A 26,252-nucleotide genomic window follows, 5' to 3' on the forward strand; every position below is an offset into this window, starting at 1 on the left:
CAAACTGGCAGTTTCAGGGAGACTGGAGTTGAGGGTGTCACAGCTCCAGGGGAGGGCACTAGTGCTACAAGCTCCCGCCCCGCTTGCATCTGGCTCAGAGGTGAAAGGCTTCACAGCTCGGTGTAGCTGTCAAGGTATAACAGGTATAGCTCACCTGGTAGAGCAGCTTGCACTGTGAGCAAGGACTATGCTCCAATCTGGGATCGAATCCCAGTGTGGAGTTTTACGCTAAACGCGCTGAATCTGTAATTGTACAATGTCCAGCTGTCAGCAAGCGGGGGGTGGGGTGCGAGGAGGTGGCTGGGCGGATGCAGAGCAGCGCAGTCTCCGCCCACCCCCCAGAGGTGCATTGCTAATGTGCATGGCTAATGAGCTGGTTTTAAAATGACCAAAAAGGGTCGCGGGAGTGGGACTTTAAGTGAATTTTATGCAAGACTAGTCTTCAAAGAAATGTTACTCAGAAGACAAATTTGAAGAAAAACAAGTTTGGATCAAACCAGCTGCCAGTGTGAGGAATTACTGGTTTTCTTAATTAAATTAACATTTTGACATTGACTGATTAACACTGTGTTAATACAACCAATCTGGTAAAACTGACTCTTAGTTTTTTTTTCACATAGGACCACTTAAAGGAGATATCATTATTTCAGCCTTCCCTGCACTGAATTGACCTGTTTCTCTCATAATAATAATTAAAAAAAAACATCTCATGAGACAAAAAAGAGCAAAACAGTTACAAGCCTAAGTGGTCAAACTGCAGCATGCTCATAGCAGGAAATCAGTAAGCCTCTCTTTTCGATTACTCCTTTCATCGAAGAACAGAAAATGAAAAATCTGAGATAAATGTAAGTGTTATTGTGAGTGATTCTCTTCCAATCTGTACAATATGGGCCACAGACTAGCAACAGAAGTATTGATAACCAATTGGACAGATGAATAGAGGGAGGTTTTCTCCATTAAGTACATTAAAACTTTATGATCAGTATTTCATTCTGCCCAGGAGGCTCTAATTGTCCCAGACAATATTGATCAGGAATCACAGCCTGATTTGTGAGCTGGTCAGTAATGTAACAGCAACCTCGCCTCGAGAAATAAAGCCATCACTTCCTTCACAAACCTCCTGGCAATTTCCAGTTATAATTAGATTATATCTAAAAAATAAATGTGTTCTGTATCTAATTTTTCATATTTAAACTGCAATTTGTAAATCCAGTAATCTCAATATCCATTTGGCTTAAATATGATACATGAAATAAAAACCTGGCAACATTTAAATGCACCCAATGATCACAAGGTAAACTCAACACAGAGGCACATAAGGGCATCTGCTGGGCAGAATAACTTTAATTGTCCAGTGCATGGGCCGATAGCTGGCAACAATGTACAGTATACTGTATAAGTTCAGTTCCAGCTTGTAGCTGCCAGCTAATCGTTTTAACAGCAGCCCAAATGAAATTAAATGTGGGGATGTGACCTGCCTGAGTTAACTGGTATCCATAGCAACAGGTGGCCTTAGGTCCATGGCAATGCACTACAGGATGCTACATACCAATCTACTGTTTTATAGTGCCCTGCCGTAACCTCCAGAGGATGCTGCATCACATGTCATAACTGGGGACAAGTTCATTTCACAGTGCTGTAAACATTACATCACATTAGACTTATCAGAGCGAGTTTGTGTGGGCATTACCTTCGGTGTATTATTATCTTAATTACATTATGGGCTTAATTACATTGCAATCACATTTTATGTGTACCACAACCAAGAGGAACACAAACCACCACTATTCGAAAAGTTAGTCACACAAAGAGGCAATCAGACACAGAAAGATTGAACCCAGGTATACATAAGGGGAGTTTGATTCTGGTGAGATCATCTAGAATTGAATTATAAACAATGCAAAGAATGTTCCACACATTCCTTTATATAAATTATGTTTAAAGAATACAAATCAATAAATTGCACAGCTCAGGAGCCGAGAAATCCAACGATGGTTAAAGGTAATTTGAAGTGAGAATGATTGCAGCAAAAAAAAAAAAAAAACTGCCACTTTTCCAAAAGCTGGATCAGGGCTTTCTCTCTCTCTTTAACTGAATAAAGATAATAGAAAAGACAATCTGAAATAGTACAGTATGCTGCAAAATTATATGGCAAAACTGTCTCGCAGTCCTGATTTACTGTTTGGATTTGTTTGTAGGAAGTTGGGAGCACAATAGCTGTGGGTCCATGCTGTTAAACTGTGGACAGTGCCTAGTAGCTGACTACACACTTTCACAAAACAGCCCAACTGTTACACTTACAAATCCAGTGTTTTCAGATAAAGCAGACGTTCCAGTCATAATAAGCAGAGGGGAAAAAATGTGCATTTTTGACTCACCACCAAGTCAGGGTCCTGCATGAGGCTGAGGATGACTTCATACAGTAAAGGTCGAAGGTCAGATTTGAACTTGACGGAGATCCACTGTCCTATTAGCCAGATGACTCGTCTTCGAATTAATTTGTATCTGTAGAGAAGAGGAGAGGCATAAGTTGTTTGCAGAAAAAGATATTTCAACAGATTTCTCTGCACTTCTGCACTCATCTACCACATCGATATTTAGACAAACAAACCAGCAGGCTCCATAATCTCATCCCCACAGTGTTAGTCACTGTGCTTACGGACCCAGCCGAAAGAAACACCAGGGCCAGCTATTCAAGTGCTTAAAATTGACACCATCATTATTTATCACTCATCCTGAAATTTCTTTTATCAGTATCTTGCGTGTGCTGAAGACTGCAGGAGAATTTGTGCTCTGAGGAGAGGCCCATATCACAGTCTCTTTGTTATGCATATCCAGCTCAAAAAAGAAGAAGAAGAAAAAAACACCAAGAGACAAATTGAAGAGAAAGGGCAATTAGATGAAGAAAGTTTTGTTAAAAATAATTATACTATGTTTGTATTTGTTTAAATGAAAGCATGTGAGCAAAAAACAGAAAGCCTGAGGGACATTGATAGGCTGGTTACAGAACTAGAGTGATCAAAACACCTCTGGGGCTACAAAGTGCGTGATATGAATTAAAATGGCCTAAGTTGCATGTCTCTAATGTGGGCCAGTGAATTTCAGGAGGATGGTTTTTCCAACAGTTGCGTTGGGTAGGATATAAGTGTCCCTCGGCACCTGCCCTGGTTTGTGACCGCGACAGAAATTGTGTCCGAGCACCGCCCTGACAGAAATGAGGAGGGGAATGAAGGAAGTAAGAGACGAGAGGATAAAGGATAGGGGGATGACACTCATGTTGGATTTTTGTCAAATATCCACAGGGAGCCAGAGACCAACGTCTGGGCCACAAGCCAGGAGACACTAAACAACAGCATGACTCAGGATTTCCACTTGGCAAACAATGGTTGGTGTGTGTTGTGTGTGTGTGGGTGGTTGTGTGTGTAAAAGAAGCAAGCTAATAGGTAGAAATAAGATAATAAGAAAATAAGCTTGTATTTCATTTCATAAATTGGCTTAATGGATTTCTAAATGCATTTTTTTTTTCAAAAAGCATGATCCAGAATCATATTGAAATTAGAAGTTTGCTTGTGAGTTACCATCACTAGTAACAGTAGACAAAATGTAACTTGAACTCTAACAAGATGGAACTTGGACAAACCTTGGGTAAATTGCTCAGGAGCAGAGGAGCATGACAGGAAAACAAACTAGAGTCCAATTACTTAAAAAAAAAAAGCAACCAGCCCAAACTGATTTCCCTCATGCTTTTACAGAGGCAGTAACATATGGGGTGGTTCCATCGCAGTAGAACAGGTACAGCAGTGCCAGTGGACAACAGCCATGGGCACATTCCCAGACTTCCCTCTATAATCAGGCTCCAAACAACGCTTTGGCACAAAACCACTGACACTCAAATAGTAAGTCCGTTACAAGTGTATATAATTCAATTACTAATGATTATTTGTTGTCACTACACTCAGACAAGGTAAATCTGTGAGTTATAGACACATTGTGTTGTGCAACAGACAATTACTGGCAGATTGGAGCAAACACAATATAAATCTTGGCAACCATCTAGATTATTTATGATGACATCATTAACTGCATGTCGATCATTATTCATTCATGGCCTGTGTTGTGAGTGACTAAAAGATTATGTCAACACAGAATACAAGAGTTTGGTGCCTGTCTGCTGCTTTTAGCTGTGCGCACTGCAGCTGTTAGTGTTTTCATTATCATTTCTGGCAAAATGGAAAAAAAGGACTGCAAAGGCAGATGGACAGGCAGGTTGACAGGGGTACATGTCCATCAGTCAAAACATGACATGAGTCACCCCTGTTAAACTCACCTCCTCCTACATAGTTTCACACAACTGGCAGCAACCACGCTCATCCTTTTGGAAACACACGGGAACTCCATTTGGCCTCAACATGCATGCACTAAATGAAAACCACAATGATAATTTCAAACACAGTTTTTCCTTTGCTCCTATTTTGTAGACATTATGCCAAGTTCAGGGAATTGTGTGTAAAAGAGTTAGCTCTGTTGGACATGGGCATGCAGTCTGTCAACGTTGTACAATGCTGCTTTGGCTCCATATGTTGTGTGTTTCATGGTACTTCAATTATGTTTCTACAGTAACCAGGGTTTTTTAAATGTAATATAAATAGGAAACTCTAATGGGTGAACCAATTTAAATCACAACATGAGGTGATTCAAAAGAAGGAGTAATCTTACACTAAAAGGAACTAATGTAACAGGAGCAGAACTCAATCTGATAATATTTATTTACAGCTAGCATAGTATAACATCATGTATCTGAGCTGTATTAAAAGTCCAGTATGGTGGCTTCTTTTATGTCCTAATCCCAGTCCTATTTGTGTGAATATGAAAATCGAGTTTATTTTGGAGGATTACACCAACAAAAAACATGCATAGTGATAAAACCTTAGAAATAAGGGACATTAAAATAAAAAACAACTAGTGGACATCATTTAACAACCCAGGAGAGTGACTGCCTTTTCGAACAGAATTCTACACAAAAGGTCAAGCCACAAAAGGCAATGCCAAAGTGCTGCCATAGTGTGACAGTACAGTGATGAAGCACACCCCGTATCAGTGTGTGTCTAGGTGACACAAAGAGCTCCTTCTGGCAATTCTGAGATGTCAGTGTGAGTGATACTACAGGTGTGTGCAGCCGTGTCCAGTACAAGTCACAGACTCGTTTTGTGTTCGGGCATGTGTGTATGTGCTCAAAGATGAGATGCCGTCATCTGCCATCACTTTCAAACAGAAAAGACAGACAGCAAGTTGAGATTTAAGCTTGTGTGCAGATACATGCGACTGGGCATAAATTGTGCGTCTGAGAAGCCATCATGTCAAAAAGTAACAGTGGGCTTTGTGTTTCTTCTTCAGCGGGGGTTTTTACTCTACGCCTGAAGCTCAGCCACAAGTGTAAGTCACACAACAGTTTTGCTGTCAAATCATTCAATCGTTCAATTTCAAACGGCTACCGCTTCATATTGTGTAATACAAACGTACACAAGGCTAAAACTTAACACAGTTATGTCCCTCCATGAACGCAATTACACTCATGGAATGTGCAAATTTGGAGGGTATTATCAAACTTGTACCATGGCCACTTGCTGACATAATGTTATTTGTTTTGCAATTAAAAGTGTCAATTGTCCAGTTACTATTTTTAACACTTGCATATTTAGACCATTTCTTGAAAAAGTAATTACATCTGGAATGCTATAAAACTTTCAATGATTGATCTCAAAATCTAAACATACCCTGCCTGAGAACAATGAGTCACTCTATGACGTGATATTATTAAAACTCCACATCTGCTATATAATTACATTAAGTCTATATCTGGTGTCCCACAGTTTTCTAAAAAGGAGTTCTCTGTGAAGAGAGATGGCCTGCAGGTCCAATAAAAGCAATGACAGATGATACCTTTCTTTCATCTCCTTGCTTTTTCTCCATCACGCTGAAGGAGGGGAGAGGGTTTGTGATGGCTCTGTAGCCTTTTGTTTGCATCATTGTAAGACAACATGCCTCACAAGGGCATAAGTGCTGTGTTGCAATACTTCAGATCGACTCTGTAACTGCATCAAAGGTTTGCATTCATTATCAATACAGCATCAGGTGTATGGCTTCTGTAATTGACAACCTCACAGCAGCAACTTGCTGGACTTGATTCCAGCTTCATGTGGAGGTACTAAGTGAATAACTGCAACACTGAAAAATATGAAAAGAAAATCCCAGGAATTAACTCTCTAAATGAAACCCCATCCTAACAAAACCCTGGGTTCCTTTTCAACACTGTGGCCAGGCTGACCAAGAGCCATAGTGCTGTTGAGCCATGCATCCCTCCGACTCTCAGCAGAAATGAGTTCCTAACTTTCTTTACTGAAAAGATTGTGAATATTAGAACAAGGACCACATATTACAGTGCCTACAAAAGCACCTGCCAGACTTAGTGCTAACTTGGACATCTTCTCCCCCATCGAGCTGTCAGACTTAACTTCTGCAATGACTTCTTCTAAGTCAGCCACATGTCTGCTTGATCCAGTCCCGACAAGACTACTTAAGGATGTCTTCGACTTCAACTGGACACAGATGTATTAGCCAACTACAGTACAGGCCTATATCCAACCTCCCCTACATCTCCAAGATCCTTGAGAAGGTTGTCCTGGAGCAGCTACATGAACATCTGCACAGTAACAAGCTCTTTGAAGCTTTCCAATCTGGATTCAGAGAACACCATAGCACTGAAACCACACTGGTCAAAGTCTCTAACGATCTTCTTATAGCTTCAGACAGAGGTCTTGTCTCTGTACTTGTACTTCTGGACCTTGGTGCTGCATTTGACACCATCGATCACAGCATTTTGCTGCAGAGACTAGACCATGAAATTGAGATTAAAGGATCAGCCTTGAAATGGTTTGAGTCATACTTATGACAGGTTTCAATTCGCTGTTAATAATGACCATTCGAGTACAGCAGAGTTACGTGTACCACAGGGCTCCGTTTTGGGGACAATTCTCTTCATCCTTTACATGCTCCCATTAGGCGATATAATCCGGAAGTACTTGATAAATTTTCATTGTTATGTGGATGATACTCAGCTCTACTTATCGATAGAGCCAGATGATTGAAGCTGCCTCATCAATCTGCAAGACTGCCTGAAAGACATTAAATCCTGGATGTGCTCTAACTTCTGGCTACTGAATTCAGATAAAACAGAGGTCATTGTGCTTGGACCTAAACATCCCAGGGACACTTTTTCTAATCAGATCGCTACTCTGGATGGCATCACCCTGAACTCAAGTACAACTGCGAGGAACCTTGGAGTCATTTTTGACCAGGACCTTTCATTCAGCTCCCACAAAAAAGCATGTGACTAGGACTGCCTTCTTTCACTTGCGCAGTATAGCTAAGATTAGGAATATCCTCTCTCAGGGTGATGCTGAGAGACTGGTCCATGCATTTATCACTTCTAGGCTGGACTACTCTAGCTCTCTCTTGTCAGGATGTCCAAAAAACTCTCTAAAGAGTCTCCAGCTAGTCCAGAACGCTGCAGCAAGGGTATTGACAGGAGTCAGTAAGAGAGAAAACATCTCTCCCATTTTAGCTTCTCTCTGTTGCCTTCCTGTAGGATATAGAATATTCAATTCAATTCACCTTTATTTAAAGTGTAAAATCACCAAAACATGGTCTCAGAACACTTTACAGGACAACACACACAGAAGAGAGAATCAGAGATGACAATTAGGCCAACATGACAACAACAACAACAACAACAACAACAACAACAACGACTGTGGCACAACAGTGACGATTGTGGCACAACAGTGACGATTGTGGCACGAAACAAAGAGCAAAAATCAAGCAAAAACAAACAACAGAACAGAAATGAAACGTGCTATCAGGGTATACCGTATGTTTGAGAAAATAGATGGGTCTTAAGTCTGGATTTGAAAATGGTTATGGAATCTGCATCTCTAACTGATTGCGGGAGCCTGTTCCAGAGGAGTGGGGCACGGTGGGAAAATGCTCTTCCGCCTGCTGATTTTTTGTTGACTTTGGGGACCATTAGGTAGTTACCATTCTGTGAGCGGAGGGCACGTGTGGGAGTGTATGGGGTGAGTAGGTGTGACAGGTATGGAGGTGCAAGTCCATGTAGGGATTTGTAGGCCAGTAGGAGTAATTTGAAATCTGATCTGGATTTGATTGGGAGCCAGTGGAGTGAGATTAGAGCTGGGGTTATATGATCAAATTTCCTAGTTTTGGTGAGTATTCTGGCAGCTGTATTTTGGACAAGTTGTAATTTGTGTGTGCTACGGTGTGGTAGGCCGGAAAAGAGAATATTACAGTTATTACACTTCAAAATCGTTCTGCTGACTTATAAGGCCCTTAATGACAACGCTCCATCTCATCTGTAGACCTCATCATTCCCTACTGTCCTGGCAGAGCACTTCGCTCCCAGAATGCAGGTCTGTTAGTGACTCCCAGCATCTCTAAAAGCAGACTGGAAGGTAGAGCCCTCAGCTCTCTCAATGGGTCAGAGGCAGACACTCTATCTACATCTACAGCAGGGATGCAAACGGGTCAGGACCAAAAAAGAGAGGAATTTCCCGGGGGGGGGGGGTGCTCACCATTAACAAATAAGTACATTACAATATCATGGAAAGGCAATTTCCAGTAGTTCAACCCCAACCAAGTATTGAGTGCATATAGATAGACATAGTTTTCAGAAGGCCAACATTTCTAGATTAAAAATGCTTAAAAAAAAAAAAAAACCTTTGCAATATTTCCATTTTGGAGATACTGATTTTTAGGTCTTCACTGAATGTTAGTCATAATTATTACTATTAAAATAAACTGAATAAATAGAGACATGGGATGTTTCATTCAGTGTGTAATGGACATATAGGCCTATATAATGTGTTAGTTTCACTTTAATTGAACACATTCTACATCGCGGAGGCGACGTCTCTCCTTCACCTCTGAAACGGGGCAGAGCTCCGTGGGAAACACCTGCCTGACACAGCAACGTAGGGAACCGTGCATGTCCGTGACGCACAGCTCCACATGCACGGGGGGGAAAACGGCGTCGCTGTCGCACCGATGTACGCGGATACGCGCCGCTTTAACGAGCGCGCATGTCGCGCGTCTACATTGGAGGTAGGCTGTTAGTGTAATCAGAGGCAACCATGAATGAGTTCGCCTCAGTTTCACGTGATTGTCACTGTCAGCCTGTTAGAAAAACATTTTACTGCCCCCAGCTGAGACGCTGAGACCCCCCCCCCCTCCCAAAAACAAAAACTCTTCGGATCTGAACGATTCACACAAGTCACCTAATTGGTCATGAAAAAAGCGAGTTTCGCTTTTCGGCGCGCTGTTTGCATCCATGCTACAGGCTTAAAACCTAAACTATAGGCTTATACCGCGTCCAGACATACAGCAAACAAGCGAAACGGCAGTGAAAACTCAAAAAGGTTTGGTGGGGGACACCAAAACACCCCTAAACACAAATGTCGTCCAGATAGAGACAGAGCAAGTGATTTTTTCAGGGTTGGGCGACATCGCTGGACGGAGCGATATCGCTCACGGCACGTCTGGACAGGCTGATTGAAAAGTACGCATTCTAATCACTTTTCCTTGCTCGCTCGGGTTGCTGTTGCATCGCTGTATGTCAGGACGGGGTGTTAGACTGCTGGGGGACACATCTGGTTACATGGAGCCCTGTCCTGTCCTGTTGCACATTTTTAACTGTCATTTTCATTATCTGTTGCACCTTGTAGTTTGTTTCCACAGATCCACTGGAGCTCCATCTCTCTGCACCAACTGCCACCTGTATCGCTCCCTTCCCCCCTTCCCCCTGCTGTTAAACTGGCCTGCCCTCCTTTCTCACGAATCAGTCTGCCATCCACCACTCCATGGACCGCGGAACGCATCTGGACAAGGGGGGGCCATAATTTCAAGTCAAGCGGGTGGGGGTGGGGGGGTGTCCTTGTACCGGGGGTTATTGTTACCAAGGATACGGAAATAAAAGTAGCGAAGCTCCGGACAGAGTTGCGGTGATTGTATCCAGTTTATGAAACATTATGAAAACACATGAGTCTATCACAACAACAGATTTTCCGGGATCGATCAAATCCATTGGATCATCACGCTGGTTATCCATACCAGAGGTAGGCTGCCGGTTCTCACAGCCCGGACTTCTGACAATAGTTTTTTTTTTTTTTTTGGAGGGTGTGTGTGTGCGCCGAGCGGACCCATCTAGAGAGACACGCGTCTATATGGGACAGGCTTATGCTCAGCAAAGATGGAAAACATGGGCTATAGTCTAATATAATAAAATGGTTCTGTTGTTTGGCCACTGTTTAAAAGAGTCAGAATATAAGGAAAGAATCGTATCCAGAGCAGCATCATTTACAGGTTTAATCAGCACCAATTAAACTTCTTCTAAATAAACGTAAACATTCAATAACTCGGGTCAGGTCGGACCGCAGTCTTCTTTTTTTTTCTTCATCACAGGAGAAATAAGGCGTGCGCTCACCTGGCTACTCTCTGCGGTGCTCTGGCTGTGATTTGTCAGCTGCCTTGAATCCGCCCTTTATACGTGCGCGTTCACAGATTCACAGACAAGCCGGGGTTGAGTTACCAAGTTGATAACCAGCGTCGTGGCACCGCTGATCCGGAGTGACAGTGTTGTGGATAGGTTCAGCTGGATAGGCTGAGAGTAACCCCGGGTAGGCTGAGCTCGCTTCGTGATACGCCTCAGACACTCACGCATGCCGTATTGTTAACAATGCACTTGATAGACTCACGAATTCAAATCGAAATGCAGCACTCAGTGACAGTTGTTTTTTTATCGGCAGCAGTGAAGGTGTGTGTGGTGGTGACTTGGCTCTTAAAAACACAGATACAACTTTTTACTACAGCTTCATAAAATAATCAGAGCACAAAAGTTACCCGGGCCATGGCCCCCCTGCCCCCCCCCGGTTCCACGGTGTATGCACCACTCCCATTAAGTTGGCCTGTTCTATGGCGTCATACTTATGTCATAAGTACTAACATAATGAGGGGCGGCAGTGGCTCAGGTGATAGAGCGGGTCGTCCAATGATCAGAGGGTTGGCGGTTCGAATCCTGCTCTGTCCCGGTTGCTGCCGTAGTGTCCTTGGGCAAGACACCTTACCCACCTTGCTCCTGATGGGTCGTGGTTAGCACCTTGCATGGCAGCTTCCGCCATCAGTGTGTGAATGTGTGTGTGAATGGGTGAATGTGATGTATGATATACTGTAAAGCGCTTTGGGTATCGTTTCCGATGGAAAAGCGCTATATAAAATACAGACCATTTACCATTTACCATAAGTCGAGCGAGCGATAAAACACACATACGCGCAAATTATCTTATCTCACACGCAGCCAGCGCGCACACAGCAGCTCCTGTGCGCGTGCTGTAGAGTTTAACATACACATCAGGATGCATTTTTTAGCTCTTGCTGTGTGTTTTTACTCGCTCGCACCTGCCTGTACGCTCTCGGTTGTTGAATTTGTGCGGGCGAGGACTAAAAAAGTGCACGCGGCAGTTAAAGTAATACTTACTGATCTGGCATTTCACTCAGCACAGCACAAACATTTGAAAATCAACAGCTCCACCTCCCTCACAAGTCCCACCCACCTCTCCCTCCTGCCGCACCTCCACGAGCCCCCTCCCTCCCTGCTGCATGCGTTGGCATGGCAACGCTAAACAGAACAGGAACGCGAGTGAAACGGGAACAACACAAACAAACACAACACCGGAGTTTTAAACCATATAAACGGACTCAGTGATGATGACTGATGAGTTTTATAATAAACTGTTGTTAGCCTACTGCTACTGGAGACACAGATTACAGTTCTCAACGAGCCGGGCTGGCGGCCGGACCAGCGCCACCTGATGCGCTGGTTCAGGGCCAAAATAAATCCAGACCGAGCCAAGTGGAGCCGCGCCGGTCCGGAGTTCAACCGGGTCCGGACCGCTGAGAACTCCCAGAGCTAACAGTAGCCTAGCCCCCTAGCCGTTAGCACTGGATGCTTTATAGACACATGTGACTTCCTGTGTTTACGTATCACTCGGGGCTGATCACTATCAACGCTACAATATCAGATGAAACTCCGCGACCAGCTGCGGCTGCAGTTATTGGTCTTTTAAAAAACTATTTATTTCCAAAAAACCTTCTTTCTAGTGTGTGTTGTGACTCTAGTCTCCTCTGCTCATGTCCTGCTACTGCTCTGTCAATAAGCGTTCTTCCTGGTCGGGAGGGGGGAGAGGAGGAGAGGAGTGCACAAAGTGATTACATATTAAGTAGGTTCGGTCGCTCTATTAATCGGACCGAATAATATTATTGGTCAGACTTTTCTCAGAATTATATGAGAATGAAAAAATGATGAGTTTTTAACCCTGTTGGGTTCCTCTTACATTTTAATGTATCATCAGATTATTCATAGCATTTTAACTTAGACAAAGAAATGTGCAAAAGTTCCAGAAAGGTAAGTATTGCTTTAACTCTGCGCGTGTCATATAAGATAATTTGCACGTATGTGTGTTTTATCGCTCGCTCGACTTATGACATAAATATGACGCCATACTGTTGTCCCTGCCTCCCTCCCACCAGGAGCCGCCTTCATTCTTGTGAATAATTCCCATGTTTTTGCATATTATGTGTTATAAACTGCTTTCTTGTAAACAACATCTTTTGCACGTCTGCCCGTCCTGGGTGAGGGATCCAGTGTTTCCCACAGGTTTGCAAGGAGACTGTGGCGGTAGCGGATCGTCCGACGGGGGGGGGGGGGGGGGATTGCATGGATTGCTGTTATGCACGCGCGCTTCTCTGTGTGTGTGAGAGAGAACGCCAAAACGGAGCGGCGCTAGGCAGAGATGAATGAACGGAACAATATTGCGTTGATAGAAAAAAAAAGCAGAATCAATTTGTGGCGCTTGGTCTTGGTTCTGTGGCGCTGCGCCACACATTGGTCTATGAATGGGAAACACTGGGGATCCTTCCTCTGTTGCTCACCCTGAGGTTTCTCCAATTTTTTCCCTGTTAAAAGGGTTTTCTATGGAGATTTTCCTCAGTTGATGGTCTAAGGGCAGAGGATGTTGTTATGATGCTATGTAAAGCCCTTTGAGACAAACCCTTTGTAAAAATGGGAAATACAAATAAAATTGCCTCGCCTGGCCTGGTTATGAGCTTGGAGGCAAGCAGGCAGCTGAAATCTCGCCAGTGTGGGAGCAGGTGGGTTTACTCCCCAAGCCCGGGGACCGTCAAGGACACCATTAATTTTGCTGCTCAAGTGGCATGGGATTCTCCATAGAAACAGGCTTTATGTTTAGCTCTTTTTTGTACCCCTCTAAGCATAGTGCTTCCATTATCTAGTCTTTTTATTGTTCTTTGCAATGTGGATCAAGGTCTAAATAAGCAAGCTGTATAAACACAGCCAATACCCAGAGACAGGCAGCTCAGCTTGATCTGGAAATGTTCTGGTAACAGCAACAAATATGCACCAGGCAAGTGTGTCAACCAGAAACTCTGCTTTGAATGTTGCTTCTGGCAGATGCCAAGACAGGTATTGTCCCTCTGCTTCTCCCGAGATGTTGCCAATCTTGGGAAATATTTCAGCCTTACCATATTCACAGGGTAGCAAAACTAAATGTGATCAGAGCTGGGAGTATCTAACCCTATTTCCTCAGGAACAACACAATATTGTTGATATAAAGTAAACAGACAGGTCAAATACTTCATCAGCTGAATGCAATTCAACTCTCCTTATATAGGCTTTCTCCCAGTACACTCAGGCAAAAACACAGGAAATAATTAAACAGAGAGAATAAATAAATAATATAGACACATTAAGATATACATATGCAAGCATTTAGCAGCCAGAGGGTTGACTATGTAAGGAAAGTAAAACTAACCATCATCAGCAAATACATTTAAATCTTTTCCGTTGTTTACTTGTGTTTGTACACTCAAACACAGGAAAATATACTTGCACAAAAGTAGTAGGCAATCACTGATTATTTGCATTAAGTATGCATAAACATTATCTACGTGTAATGAAAACAATGAATCATGATGCCCTATTGAGCAGGGAGAAAAGGTAATTTTGAAAAATCATTATTGTAGTGAGCGAGAAATGATTATTTGAAGACTATAAGGCTGTGGCACTTGAACACTTCAGATAAGTGAGGTGGCAAAGGCCATTATAACTAATCACAAGTCTACGATATAATACTTAATGAGCTCTGAGCTGGTCCTTGCAATTCCCCAATATCAATCAACCTGAGCACCTTAGGCATTAACTTTAAGCAACATCAGTAAAAAGAAACATCAACCAGTAAAGCTCAGACTATTGTGCAGCATGTTTAAATTTGATTTAACCTTTTTTGAGTCACTGCCACAAAGTGTGACAGCTCTTTCAAATGTTCATCACACTGCAAATGACACTCGAAACTTTCTAACTGCTGAGTGTATAAACTGTACAATGTGTAGTTCAGTTCCTGAGAATATTTAATTAAAATTCTGTATCATCAGTTTAAGTGTTTTTATCGTGTGGAAATACATGTTGCTTCAAAAATTCATTTTTACAAGGTAAAAAAGATGGTGAAAGTGGAAGCAGCTGTAATTTAACTAATCTATATCATAAATACTCAAGCAGCCAAAGTAAGGATTTATGTATTTATATTCAGCCTTTGCTGCAGAGCCATTTTTTTTTACATTAAATTAGGTCTTTATCAGTTAAAGGAAAGGGAGGCAGAAATCTAGAAAAAAGCTTTGAGTTGAGTCCACATGGTTCTCATCCCCTCAGCCAGAGCAGCGAGTACAGAAAAAACGTCTCTTTCTTACGTTTTAAAACGTCCAAATAATACGAATAAGGGCTGCTGCTCTGTGATTGGTCAAAATCAACCGTCACGGGTAGATTCTTTGCAGGCTGAAAACAGAGCCTAGGGGAGACGCAGACGTCTGATCTTTTTTCACATCACTTCATTTACATTATCCCCAAGGTTAGTGTGTAAGTTTTTGCCTAATACTGTCAGAAAAAAGCTGCCTCCCTAGCCTTTAAATTGGAAAATGAATAATACAGTATTTCAGATTTGTGATCCCCAATGAATGTTTGGCTCTAGCCACTGTAGTTCCTGCGTACCGTCTGAGCCAAGGACCATGATTGGAGCAGCACCTGGTCCAGCTCTCCAATCAAGTAGATACAAAAGACTGTCATTTGGTGCAGCTGGCAACCTCATCTCGCTGGTATGTCTCTCACTAGTTGTTGTTTGAGCTTGATAAATGTTAACTGTTGAATTAACAATGTAAACATTTGAGCATTTTAGATACTTAGCAACTTGTTAAACTACCTAGGGAGTGGGCCAGATAAGGCTTATAATAATCAATCAATAAATCACATACAATTGCATTAGTCTTTCCTAGAAATACTACGAACAAGGATCCACTTCCCCTTTTAGGTTACAGATTGGACCAAACATCTTTATCATGTTGATTTCTATGGCTGATCTGCATGACCAAAGGTTGAATAAAACCAGTAAGCTTCCTGAACTGTGGTTTATCACTTAACCATAATGTATTGATGTAAAGGCAACCCCATCCAGGGATGTATTCAAGGTGTGTTGCAACAAGCTACCACAAGGGCAATTGGATTTAAAATGTTTTCTGGAGTATTCCTTTAGACAGCATTGGGCAAATTGTGAGGAATTTCAAAAGTAATTGCTCTATAGCAAACCTACCTGGCTCTTAGAGGAAGCACAACATTTTAATCAAGAGGCCTGAAAAGTCCTTGAATGGCCTTCTCGGTCTCCAAATATAAATCCCATAGAAAATCATAGGTGGGATTTTAAAGATGCAGCAAGGAAATCATCAAACCTCAATGAGTTGGAAGCTTTTGGATGAGAAGAATGGGCAAAGATTCCACAAGAGAGGTGTCAGCAGCTTGTTAGGTTTTACTGAAATCACTTCATCGAGGTTATAAAGGCAAGAAAGGATGCTCCGCCAAGTACTGAGGTTGGGGTTTGAATAATAGTGTACATGGACATTGGCCAAAAGAACTACAAAAAAAACTCCTCTTAGTGAGGGAGATCAGTGAACATGTTCCTGCTTTATTATCCATGGTGAATTTACAGCCTCCTCAAAAGAGAGTGGGAACATCTAAAATCTTGACAGCCTGATTCAGCACATCAGAACTGACGACTCAATGGGAGTTGAAAAGTTTGTGTCTGTGTTGTCCTTGGCTTTACTTAAACGTAAAGAGATAATGGAAAGTACAGTGCATAACTGTGTGAACTTTTACATCAAGAAGACCCATACATTACTTACTAGAAATTGATTTTAAAAATGCCCTATCCAGATACTGACTAAGACAATCTCTTTGGTGGGGGGAGAAAAAAGAAATCCTCTTAGCACAAGGCTTTATCACCATGTTGTTTCAAAAACACATTAGTTAAAGGATTAGGGCAGTGTTATCTTTTAATTATCAAAGATATAAAGAGTGCAAAGAACTATTAACAGGCTGCTAGCATTTGTGCCCTGAGCCAGACAACTGAATGGATGAAATCCCTCCACCGTCATCAAAACATTCAGTAGTGTTTCAACAGTTGTTAGTTTTCCTTTATTCTTTTCATCTGTTATTATGGGATTGGCGTTAAAAAAATATAGATGTGTGTTCACATTTGTGTGCAAGTGTGTAAGAAACCAAGATGACTAAGATCAACAGAGGTGGTGTTTGGCTGAATTCCTGTGTCGTTTGCTCATTCATATTTATTTCTCATTAATTTCTATTCGTACACCTGTGACCAGCAGTCATTTTGACTTATTCACAAAATAATCAAGTAAAACTTTCGTTATCTACAAAGAAAATGCCAATTATATTGAAAGGGTGTGAACTGAATCAAAATAAAAATAAGTTATTCACACCTGCAGCGTGTGGGAACAGAGCCACCATGACATCAGTAGACCTGCACTCTGACGTCAGTACCAACCTGTGTGGCTGACCTTTTGAGTCCTGCAGGCTTTTTTTAAAATTTTGATAGTCTTGTCATCTCTGTGTGTATGGGGCATTTCTTTGTTCTTCATCTCACTCATGCCACCTTGCCTCTGGCCACTCTCCCTCTTTCCCAACACTATTTAAATGATAGATGAATGCATTTAAATGCACTCATCTATCATGTCACTGTTTATTTTTATTGCAGCTGAGCCATGACCATATTCATGTTCTTTCTCAGTTTGTACAACTGTTTTTTTTTTTTTTTTGTAGAGTGATTATAGGAGAACAAGTAGCGGTTGTTAATGTCATCGTGACAGGCTCTGGCTCCAAACATCAGTTGGCTACTTATGAGTCTTTTGGCATGCAGCAACTGTGCTGCTGACTGTAATTAATAGCTGGACAGAGGTTAATAGTCAATTACATTGAGTTACACAGAAAAGAATGTTAACTATGTGATGTATCAGACGCAGATGCAGTAAAACAACCACCCATTTCAAAAACACCTCCTGAATCACTTAAGGTGTCACTCATATTGTTTCAAACATACATAACACTGGGAATGCAAAATGTGTCCGTAATTGGTGTTCACACACACACATACGGTAAGAAATGCATCACTCCCAACACGGTACCTGTGATGGTTGACTTGCAGCTCTCCAAGAAGCTGATTCTTGAACCACTGGTCAAAATCCACATTGTCAAACAGTTCATAGGCTGCCAGTCCCACTGCATTGTACACTGCAGATAAAACAACCAAAGTCAGAAAACCAATTCAATTTAGTCATAATACCACTGAAAATATAAAATATCTAAAAGGTGCAGTACAAAAGAGAGCTAGTTGTGGAAGAAATACCATTCAACAGACATACAACAGCTTTATAAAAGTGCAGCTTATTTTTAGTTGCTACTTTTAATAGTACTTTTTAGCATTTTTCCACTACAGGAGTAGTGAAGGTCTTATCTTAATCACACTGCATTGCATCACTTGTTAGGTTTTATTTCAATCTTCAAAATTTGATTGCTTAATGTGGATACAAATCATTTCAAACTGGGCTCCTCAGTTCAATGAAAAACAATAAGATAAATCTGCTATAATTCTGTCATGCAAAATAATCATAACCAAGATAAAATGATAGAAAAGCAATTTCAGCAACAGCAATTTCTTGGCAAATACTGTATATCAGAAACAAAACTAAAAGGGGGTATTCAAGCAGAAATTGGTGAAATAGTGGCAAAAGCATAGAGGGAACACTACAAAAGACAAAAGAAAATGAGAACAGAAAAATGAAATATGAGAACAATATAATATTGAAAAACATACAAGTGTGTCTTGTTGCATTTTAAGATAGCAAAATGAAAAGAATGACAGAAGGAAAAGGAGGAGTGAAACTGAAACTTTTTCCATTAAATTAATTATAGGGTTTTATGCAAGGTTGGCACTGGGCAAGAGCACACTGTGATCTCAAGAATGTCCGTTTAAGTGTGGTGTCATAAGGTGCGTTTCCATTACAGATTTTTGCAAAATAAAAGGGATATCTCTGAAAATTTTAAAAAGCGCAATTGCCATTTGCGGGTGTTTCCTTTGAAAGGTGTTTTGCAAATGAGCCGTAATCTAGTCTCACGATATCCCATAATTCTCGCCCTGCGAGACTTCACTTTGAGGAAGTTGGACGTAAGCATCTTGCGTTTCCATGGTGACGGTACAGTGAGCTGCTGCTGTTATTGTTTTTAACAAAGACGAAAACAGCGCTTGATTGTTGAAAGGCAAAGCCCGTGTGGCACTGGCAGCGGCCACAAATAAAGGACACCAGCGTTGATGAGGTGCTGACAACAATATACGGTGGTCGTGTCCACACACCGGGGTTGGTTTATGTGACTGGAGGGGACATTTCGGCGCAGGAGGGAGTGGAGCGTGGATGCGAGCCAATCTCCTTCAACCATGCACGGGAAAGGAGAATGATAGGAAAGGTTTTTCTAATTTATTGAGAAACAATGCCCAGGTCAGCAATGCATGCCAAAAAGCATGTCATACATTCGTCCCCTCCAGTCACAAACCAACCCAGCTATGGACACACACAACTCCAGTGACGCCGGTGATGTGTAAATGCGAAAAAAGTGTTTCCACAGCACTTTTGCGATACACGTTTATATCGATACGCCTGAAAAACCACCTCATTAGAGCGTAAAAACCTTTTAGCAATATTAGAGAGGTTTTTCGAAATGTAGGAGTTTCCATTACCTGTTTTTTTATTGTTATATTTAGGTTTTGCGCATTTGTAGGGGTAATGGAAACGCACCTATAAAGAGAAGAAGAAAAAGAGAGAAAAGCCAAAGCAGAGAAAAGAAAGCCGGGAAGTATATAAAACACAATAGGTCTCTCTCAGTGGAATGATCAAAAATCTTATTGAGCTGCAAAATGCCTTACAGACATAGTTTCTCTCATTTATCTTGGCAAACAGATGGACGGAGGGATAGCCAGGAAGATGGATAGTCCAAAGGTACTGTACTCAAGGAGTAGCTTTGGCCCTTATCATAAACCCAAAGCTTTGAGGAGTAACGTTTTTTAGGCACTGTACATAAAACTGACAGGAAATTGCAAAACACTCACAAAGAATAATGTGCATTTGCTTTCCTTCTTTCTTCAACTGAACAATGAAAAGGCAGATAAGAGCTCTGTAGTGCTATTCTTAGTTCTTCATTAGCACTTTGATTATCACATTTGTTGGTGACGATATAGAGTCCTATTTTTGTGGTTCAAAATTAGGTCTTTGTAAGTTTTCTGTTGTATGCTACTGGTCAAAGTGCACTCAGTACTAATGTTAAATATTTCACAAAGAGGAAGTTAATGCGGTTACCAGTGCAGCAATAAAATGACAAAGGTGGTACAGACACAAGGGCTACAAAAAGATGTAAATACCTCATTGGCGCTGGCAGCAAAAAAAGAAAATGCTACATGTATCAGCACTGATATACTCTTTGATTTATTTATTCAAACAGAATAAGTCCCTGTGGTTCTTGTACTCCCATTTAACCTCTTCAATCTGCTTTAACTGTGTCACAAATTATGTGTGTCGTGGATGACCACAGCACAGCTTGATCATCCACTGATGTGTGCCGTTTTATCAACACTGTCAGCAGACTGCCGAGATCTCTACAGGTTTCCAGCTTTAACACAGGCACTCTTAGCAAAGGGAATTAGAAAGACAGAGAAAAGAGAGGAGGAGGAGAAGGGGGCAGGATATATTGGATTGCATTATAAAATGCAACTCAAAAGAGAATCTGTAGGTAGAAATATCCATTTGAGAATGCTTGTTCTACATCCTGTTGCTCTCATTGTTCAAACCCATCTCATTTTACCCTGTTCACCCTCTCCTTGGTTTTGCATTGTTTAATGTAGTTATATAATTTCCATGACAAAGCCCATCTGACAGGCTTCACATTTTGTGCTGAAGACATTATAGTAATGTCAGCTAAATCCGGTTCTTGAGTACAAATCAGTCATTTAGGCAGAAAGAGTAGATGAAGCCGGTGACTCACCTGCATCCTTCATTAGCAGCTGGACGGAGTCTTCAACATTGGTTGGGCCTGCAAAGGCACAAAAACACATTGGATGTAATTTCAGTGCAGATGCAGGCTGCATTTGGAAGATAAGGGATAAAATAATGCAAGTAATAGTGCAAGTCTTTTTTTTAAGATGACAGCAGATCTATAGGACTTAACAGACCCGGAAACAGACCATGATGTGTGTTTGAGCAACAGAAGATCTACACACCACCAAGAGAGCAGTGTGTATGTGTTCATGTATGTGACTGACTAATGAGTTGAGAGAAGCTGTTATGATGTAGGTCATCGCCAGGGAACCTGAAGGTGCTGTCAAGCCTACAGACTGCATGTTACACATACCGTGACTGCTAAAAGGCGACATGAACAAACCTGCATGCTCTGCTGTTTTACAAAATTCGAAATGTATCAGTCACGCAGAAGCAACCATTCGACATTTCATGTGGCACATATTGTGTTACAAGGATTGAATGCAGCACAATATGTGCATAGCAAGGCAATTTTATCTATATTGCATCTTTTAAGATAATTTGCATAAGTGTTTTGTATAAGGTATATAAATGCTATGTAAAAGCATTAAATATATCCAGAACAATACAATAACCCGTACCTGCACCACAAACTGCCTCAAAAATAACAATTAGAACAAACATTAAATATCAACTGCGCCTACGAAACCTGAACTTCATGACCTTATATGGGATTAAAACACTGACATAAATTGCGCATGCGTGATGAGACCCACGTGCACGCAAATAAGATCAGAGCGCGCATATTGTTTTTTCGAGCGCTTTCAAAGCACTTGCGAGCTATTTTGTATCCTGCATCTCTGCTCCCTAGAGCAATATTGTTGCCTGCAAGGAGAGAAACACACTTGAGCGTGCACAGAGTCGACTTGCAAAACTTTTTCAGGGACCGAGAATTACATCTAGAATAGTTTTCCCAAAATAAAAACATGTCTATAGCCGTTTTCCCACTAAAATTAGCGGGTCGAAGCGGGTTCTTTAAACGCAGGTCGACCCGCTAACAATCGGCATTTGGCCCCTTTCCCTTTCCCATTGACCAAAAAACCTGTCGCCCCACTCTCATCCGTGGTGCAAGCAACACTGTTGTCATGCCACAGCCGCCCGCTGCGGAGTGTGTCCGTCCGCCGAGGCAGACGAGGCGTCTGGCTGACCTGCGGACAAAGATATTCAATAAATGGAAAGATACTCCATGAACGGCTGCTCCAATGATATGAAATGGTATACACTTCCTGTCTCTCTAAATGGGCGTGGCCAACCGTCTCCCCACCTCGTCTGTGTGTGTGTGGATTTATACAATTTGTAGGTAGATGAAAGTGAGATATTTATATTTTCTTATGATAACATCAAGGGCCCTAGTTTGCTGGCGCAGCGCAGGTGGCGCAAGGTAGTGCAGCCGGTCTAATGCAAGTTTCGACCAGCGCAGCCTAGCGCAAAGTCAGATTGGGAGATTTGTAGATCGCGCTGCGCTGAGATAGGCGTGGCCGCGCAGCAGGGGGAGGCGTCACAGATTCAGCTTGGTGCAGTGGAAGTTTTGTGCGAAAATGTCTCGCCGAGGTTGCGCTGAAAGCTCGCCACCTCCAACCAGGTCTACTCTCAGCGCAGGGCGAAGCGCAGCAGGTGCAGTGGAAGTTTGACTGACTGACCTGCAGTGCACACACGTCACCAAGACCTCACAGGCAGATCTCCACAGTTCCAGACACATTTCAATGCAATAAATATCCACAATAACCACTATTTAATGCAACTAATGGAATCAACACGTGAATTTATATCTATATAGATTGTCCCTTCACATCTGACGTCAGATCAAAGCAGAGATCAAAGGCTGTGGCACGCGTAATGGAAACTCCACCTGAATTAACACAGCAGGGACGAACTGGCACTGAAAAGCAGCTGTGGATGTCCCAAAAGCAGGACTGAGGGTGGATGACTGCATGTCGCTGCCGTGTTGAGATACCACTCTGCCCTTGTGATGATCGCTTTATTTATTTATTTACTTATTAATTCATTAGCGCGAGCGACCGCATCAGGCAGCCGTAATGAAAAACAAAACACAAATCTTCATCTCTCTTAGTCCACCACAGCCTCGGTATCAGATAGTCAGTATATAGCCTACTACAGTATACTCAGCATCTCTATCACAGAAAAAAAAGAGACGGACAGAGAGAGAGAGAGCGTCCTTTACGCTGATTTCATCCGTTACGCATGGTGTTTGTTTATGTTGTGATTACACCTCTCATCTTGCTTACACAGGGTTTGAATAAATGTGAGTTTCTTTATTAGTTTATTAGTTGTTGTTTCTTACATTGGGCAGGGGTTCTCAGTGTATCAGATCAAACCTGATTAAGGATATTTGTATTATTATTAGTAAACTCATTATTGGTCACTCTGAGCTCGGACCTCCGGACCAAAACAGCTGTTTCCTCCGGGGAGAGGTTCGGCCTCTGGCGTCGCTGTCTCCTCCGTCCATGTCCAAGTATAAAATGACAAACTTGCAGCGCGCATCACCCGCCGCGCAGTTAAAGGTGAGGAGAGGAGCTCATTTGATTGGTGAAGATCTGACTCGGCTGTGTCAAACCCACTCCACGCCTTTCTCTCCTCCTCCTGTCTCCCTCCCGCCCTCTCTCCTCCCTCTTTGCCGTTTGCGCCGGTGGGAGGGACGAGGGGAGGGCTTGCGCTGGTCTAAGTCTGACTGCGCGGCCCACCAATCTTGCGAAATGGACCTGGTCCACGCCCCGTTGGCGTGGCGAAGCTGCCCTGAGGTTAGACTTCGCTCGGTCTAAGAAACTAGGGCCCTAAATATTTACACTACTAACAGTAATATTTAGCATGCCAAAAATAATTTAAATAATTTTCACGGGAGTTCGCGGCCGTTTGTTTGACGTTGCCTAGGAGATCTGTGCCAAATCTCGCGAGAGTGTGTCGTAGAGACAGAGACAGGTCTTGAACAAAGTGGATTTTCTCCTGATGTGTCCGTCTGAAAATTGCCATTTTCGTGTCAAACTGTTCAGAAGAGATGTGGCTTGTGAAAAATGAGTCCAAAATTTACTTCAGTGACTGTGGGGAGAAAGACCTGACCATAATCTGTGTTCACGTTCAATTTTCCCATTGGAGTCAATACATTCTATGCTGCCTCTGGTCTCCCTAAAGGGGCGTGGCCGTGCAGAAGCCCACGTGACATGCATACAGGAAGCTGACTCGTCATGGAAGGTCTTGGTTTATAAACCGTCTTTGCTGCGGAGCACCAGGACCGCGGAGGACAGCGAGTCTGCCGCGGCCGCCATGACAGACGTCCACGGCACAACACGTCAGTTAAACAGGGTTTGTTAGCGGGTTTAAACGGGTTTTTTGACCAGTGGGAAAGGGGTATATGTGTGCAACAGGATCCAAGTTACAAAAAATTATCAGCTTATTATCAGATTAATGTCAACGATGGAGGAAACAAAAGACGGTGCTCAGACAAACATATTGAAGTACATTGCTCTGTGTGACATTTTGCAAACATTCGAGTCAAGACAATGTAATTCATATAGCACCAAATCACAATACATGTTATTCAGGCATTCAGAGCTGTGTGGTTTGTCCCGTCTGTCCTAGTTGTGTTGCCGTACCTTGCTGTCCAATTGGCGAAGTCGCTCAACCAATTATATTCGGGGATACAATGGTGATTGACATGGCCCCAGGCCCGCGCCCGTACTGACAAAAACTGCCCACTAAAGAAACTAAAGAAGGGGAAAGTGTTGCAAGCGAGTAGAGGAAAGTTTTGCGAGTGGACTCTGTGCACACTCAAGCGTGTTTTTCTCCTTGCAGGTTACAATATTGCTCCAGGGACCAGAGATGCAGGATACAAAATAGCTCACAAGTGTTTTGAACGCACAATATGCGCGTGCGGATGTTTGATTTGCGTGTGAGCGGGTTTCATTTGCGTGTGCCATTTATGTTATTGTTTTAATCCCACACTTTATGAAGATAGAAGTCATTGCAGAGCTGTATTAGAAAGCATTGTCGTTTTCGATATATGTATCTAATAAACTGAGAACAGCAGAGTGCACGTCTCCTTGCATTGAAAGAATGACAAAGGTTTTCCTGAAAAGGGAGCCCACTGTGCTTTTGGCATACAATAATATTTGAAGTGACATTTAACTGACCCTGGAGATTCTGAACCATTTCCAGCAGCACCGGCGTCAGGGTCTGGCTGTAGTTGTGGAAGATATCCAGGAACAATACCTCTGTACAAGGCTGCAAATGGGAGCAGAGGCAACAAAAAGAAAGGCACTTAATTGGCAGAATAGATGATACACACATTCTGCCACTGCAGGTGGAAGTCATCACTATCATTCATTTTGTTTTTCTCTCAAGCATCACAATCATCCTCATTCTTAGCAGCCACCTATGGTTTTGTTGGGCACTCAGTGGTGTTGAGGGGGGGAAATATCACATGAATAAGTAACGTTAGTGCATACCATCTATAGACACAAAGACATATTTATACAAAGGGGTATAATAAACACATAAACAATGCCTTGAGCTGCTGGTTCAATGAAAAGTCAGTGTGTGTGTGTGTGTAGACAGAGAAAAGCTAGTCCAACCACCCTCAGTACGTATTGGTTTTAGAGGTCATCAAAAAAAATCAATATCAAATAAAGGTGTAAGAAATCTGACAAAACGGGCTGAGCCAGTTCATAAATACATGCTGTATGGTTCAGTAGATGCGCATGTGTCCATGACATCTCACAGCGTGTATAACCTTTCCGCCTTGTTGGCAAAAGGTCAGAAGATACATGGCACTTCTGAAAAGCCAATTTCACTTGATGAGATCAGGAGAAACAAAAGCAAACCTTGTTCAGCTGGGAAAATATGTACCAACGATAATATTGATAGGGACGAGGTCATCTCATGAACCATCATGAATATGAGAAGGTGCTAATGTGTCAATCAAGACAACTACGTTGGCAGGAATGTGTGTATTTTGCTGCTGTTTTGGTACTATATACAAGTTGATATTAACCTCTGTAACCTATAAAGTAACTTTTCTCTCTCTTAGATCTGCAGATGTTTGAGTATCTTTGAGAGACTTTCAGCTTTTATGATTGTGATAACACTTACATAATACTATGTCAAAATACACTGAGCAGTGAGCACAAATGTCTCCTCCATGTTGCACTCACTGAGATCTGATCTGAACTGAATTCTGTCACTAAAACAACTTGTTTAAAATTTGACTCTAACAGCCAACATATCAAAACTGTAGGGTTCAAACTGAGCTTGGGTCCATAAAAACAGTTAAGCCAGGCTCAGTCAGAATGTGCTCAGGCTCAGATAGTCAGGCTGGATTTTCTGGACCCAACAATCTAAGCTCCACCATCTATTCACCCTTACTTAACTGCACTGTTTCATTCCTCATTGTAAAGCACTTTGAGCTTCATCTCCAATTACCAACCAATTACTCTTTTTTTCAAATTTTTGAAATATGAATAATTACACACTTGTATTTATAATTGAATCACATTTAATTAAGCACATAATCTCTGTGTCTGTAAAGTGCTCATCACTTCACGCATTTCAACAAAACCACTGTAGCACAGAGCAATCAAAAAGGAAAAATGAATAAAAACAAACAAAAAAAAGACTGT

General features: G+C 42.1%; 1 protein-coding gene across 1 annotated transcript in view; it reads right to left on the minus strand.

Moving 5' to 3' along the window:
* Nucleotides 1–26,252, minus strand: part of ipo11 (importin 11) — a 121,005-nt gene that overhangs the window by 62,552 nt on the left and 32,201 nt on the right. The window contains exons 12-15 of the mRNA XM_083979549.1: nt 24,768–24,858; nt 20,570–20,617; nt 17,665–17,770; nt 2,379–2,505 (exon numbers count right to left, since the gene is read on the minus strand). Coding sequence (XP_083835675.1) covers nt 2,379–2,505; nt 17,665–17,770; nt 20,570–20,617; nt 24,768–24,858 — 372 coding nt within the window. The remainder of the gene's footprint in view (nt 1–2,378; nt 2,506–17,664; nt 17,771–20,569; nt 20,618–24,767; nt 24,859–26,252) is intronic.

This window comes from Trachurus trachurus (genome assembly GCF_905171665.1).
Source record: "Trachurus trachurus genome assembly, chromosome: 9".
Classification (NCBI taxonomy): domain Eukaryota; kingdom Metazoa; phylum Chordata; class Actinopteri; order Carangiformes; family Carangidae; genus Trachurus; species Trachurus trachurus.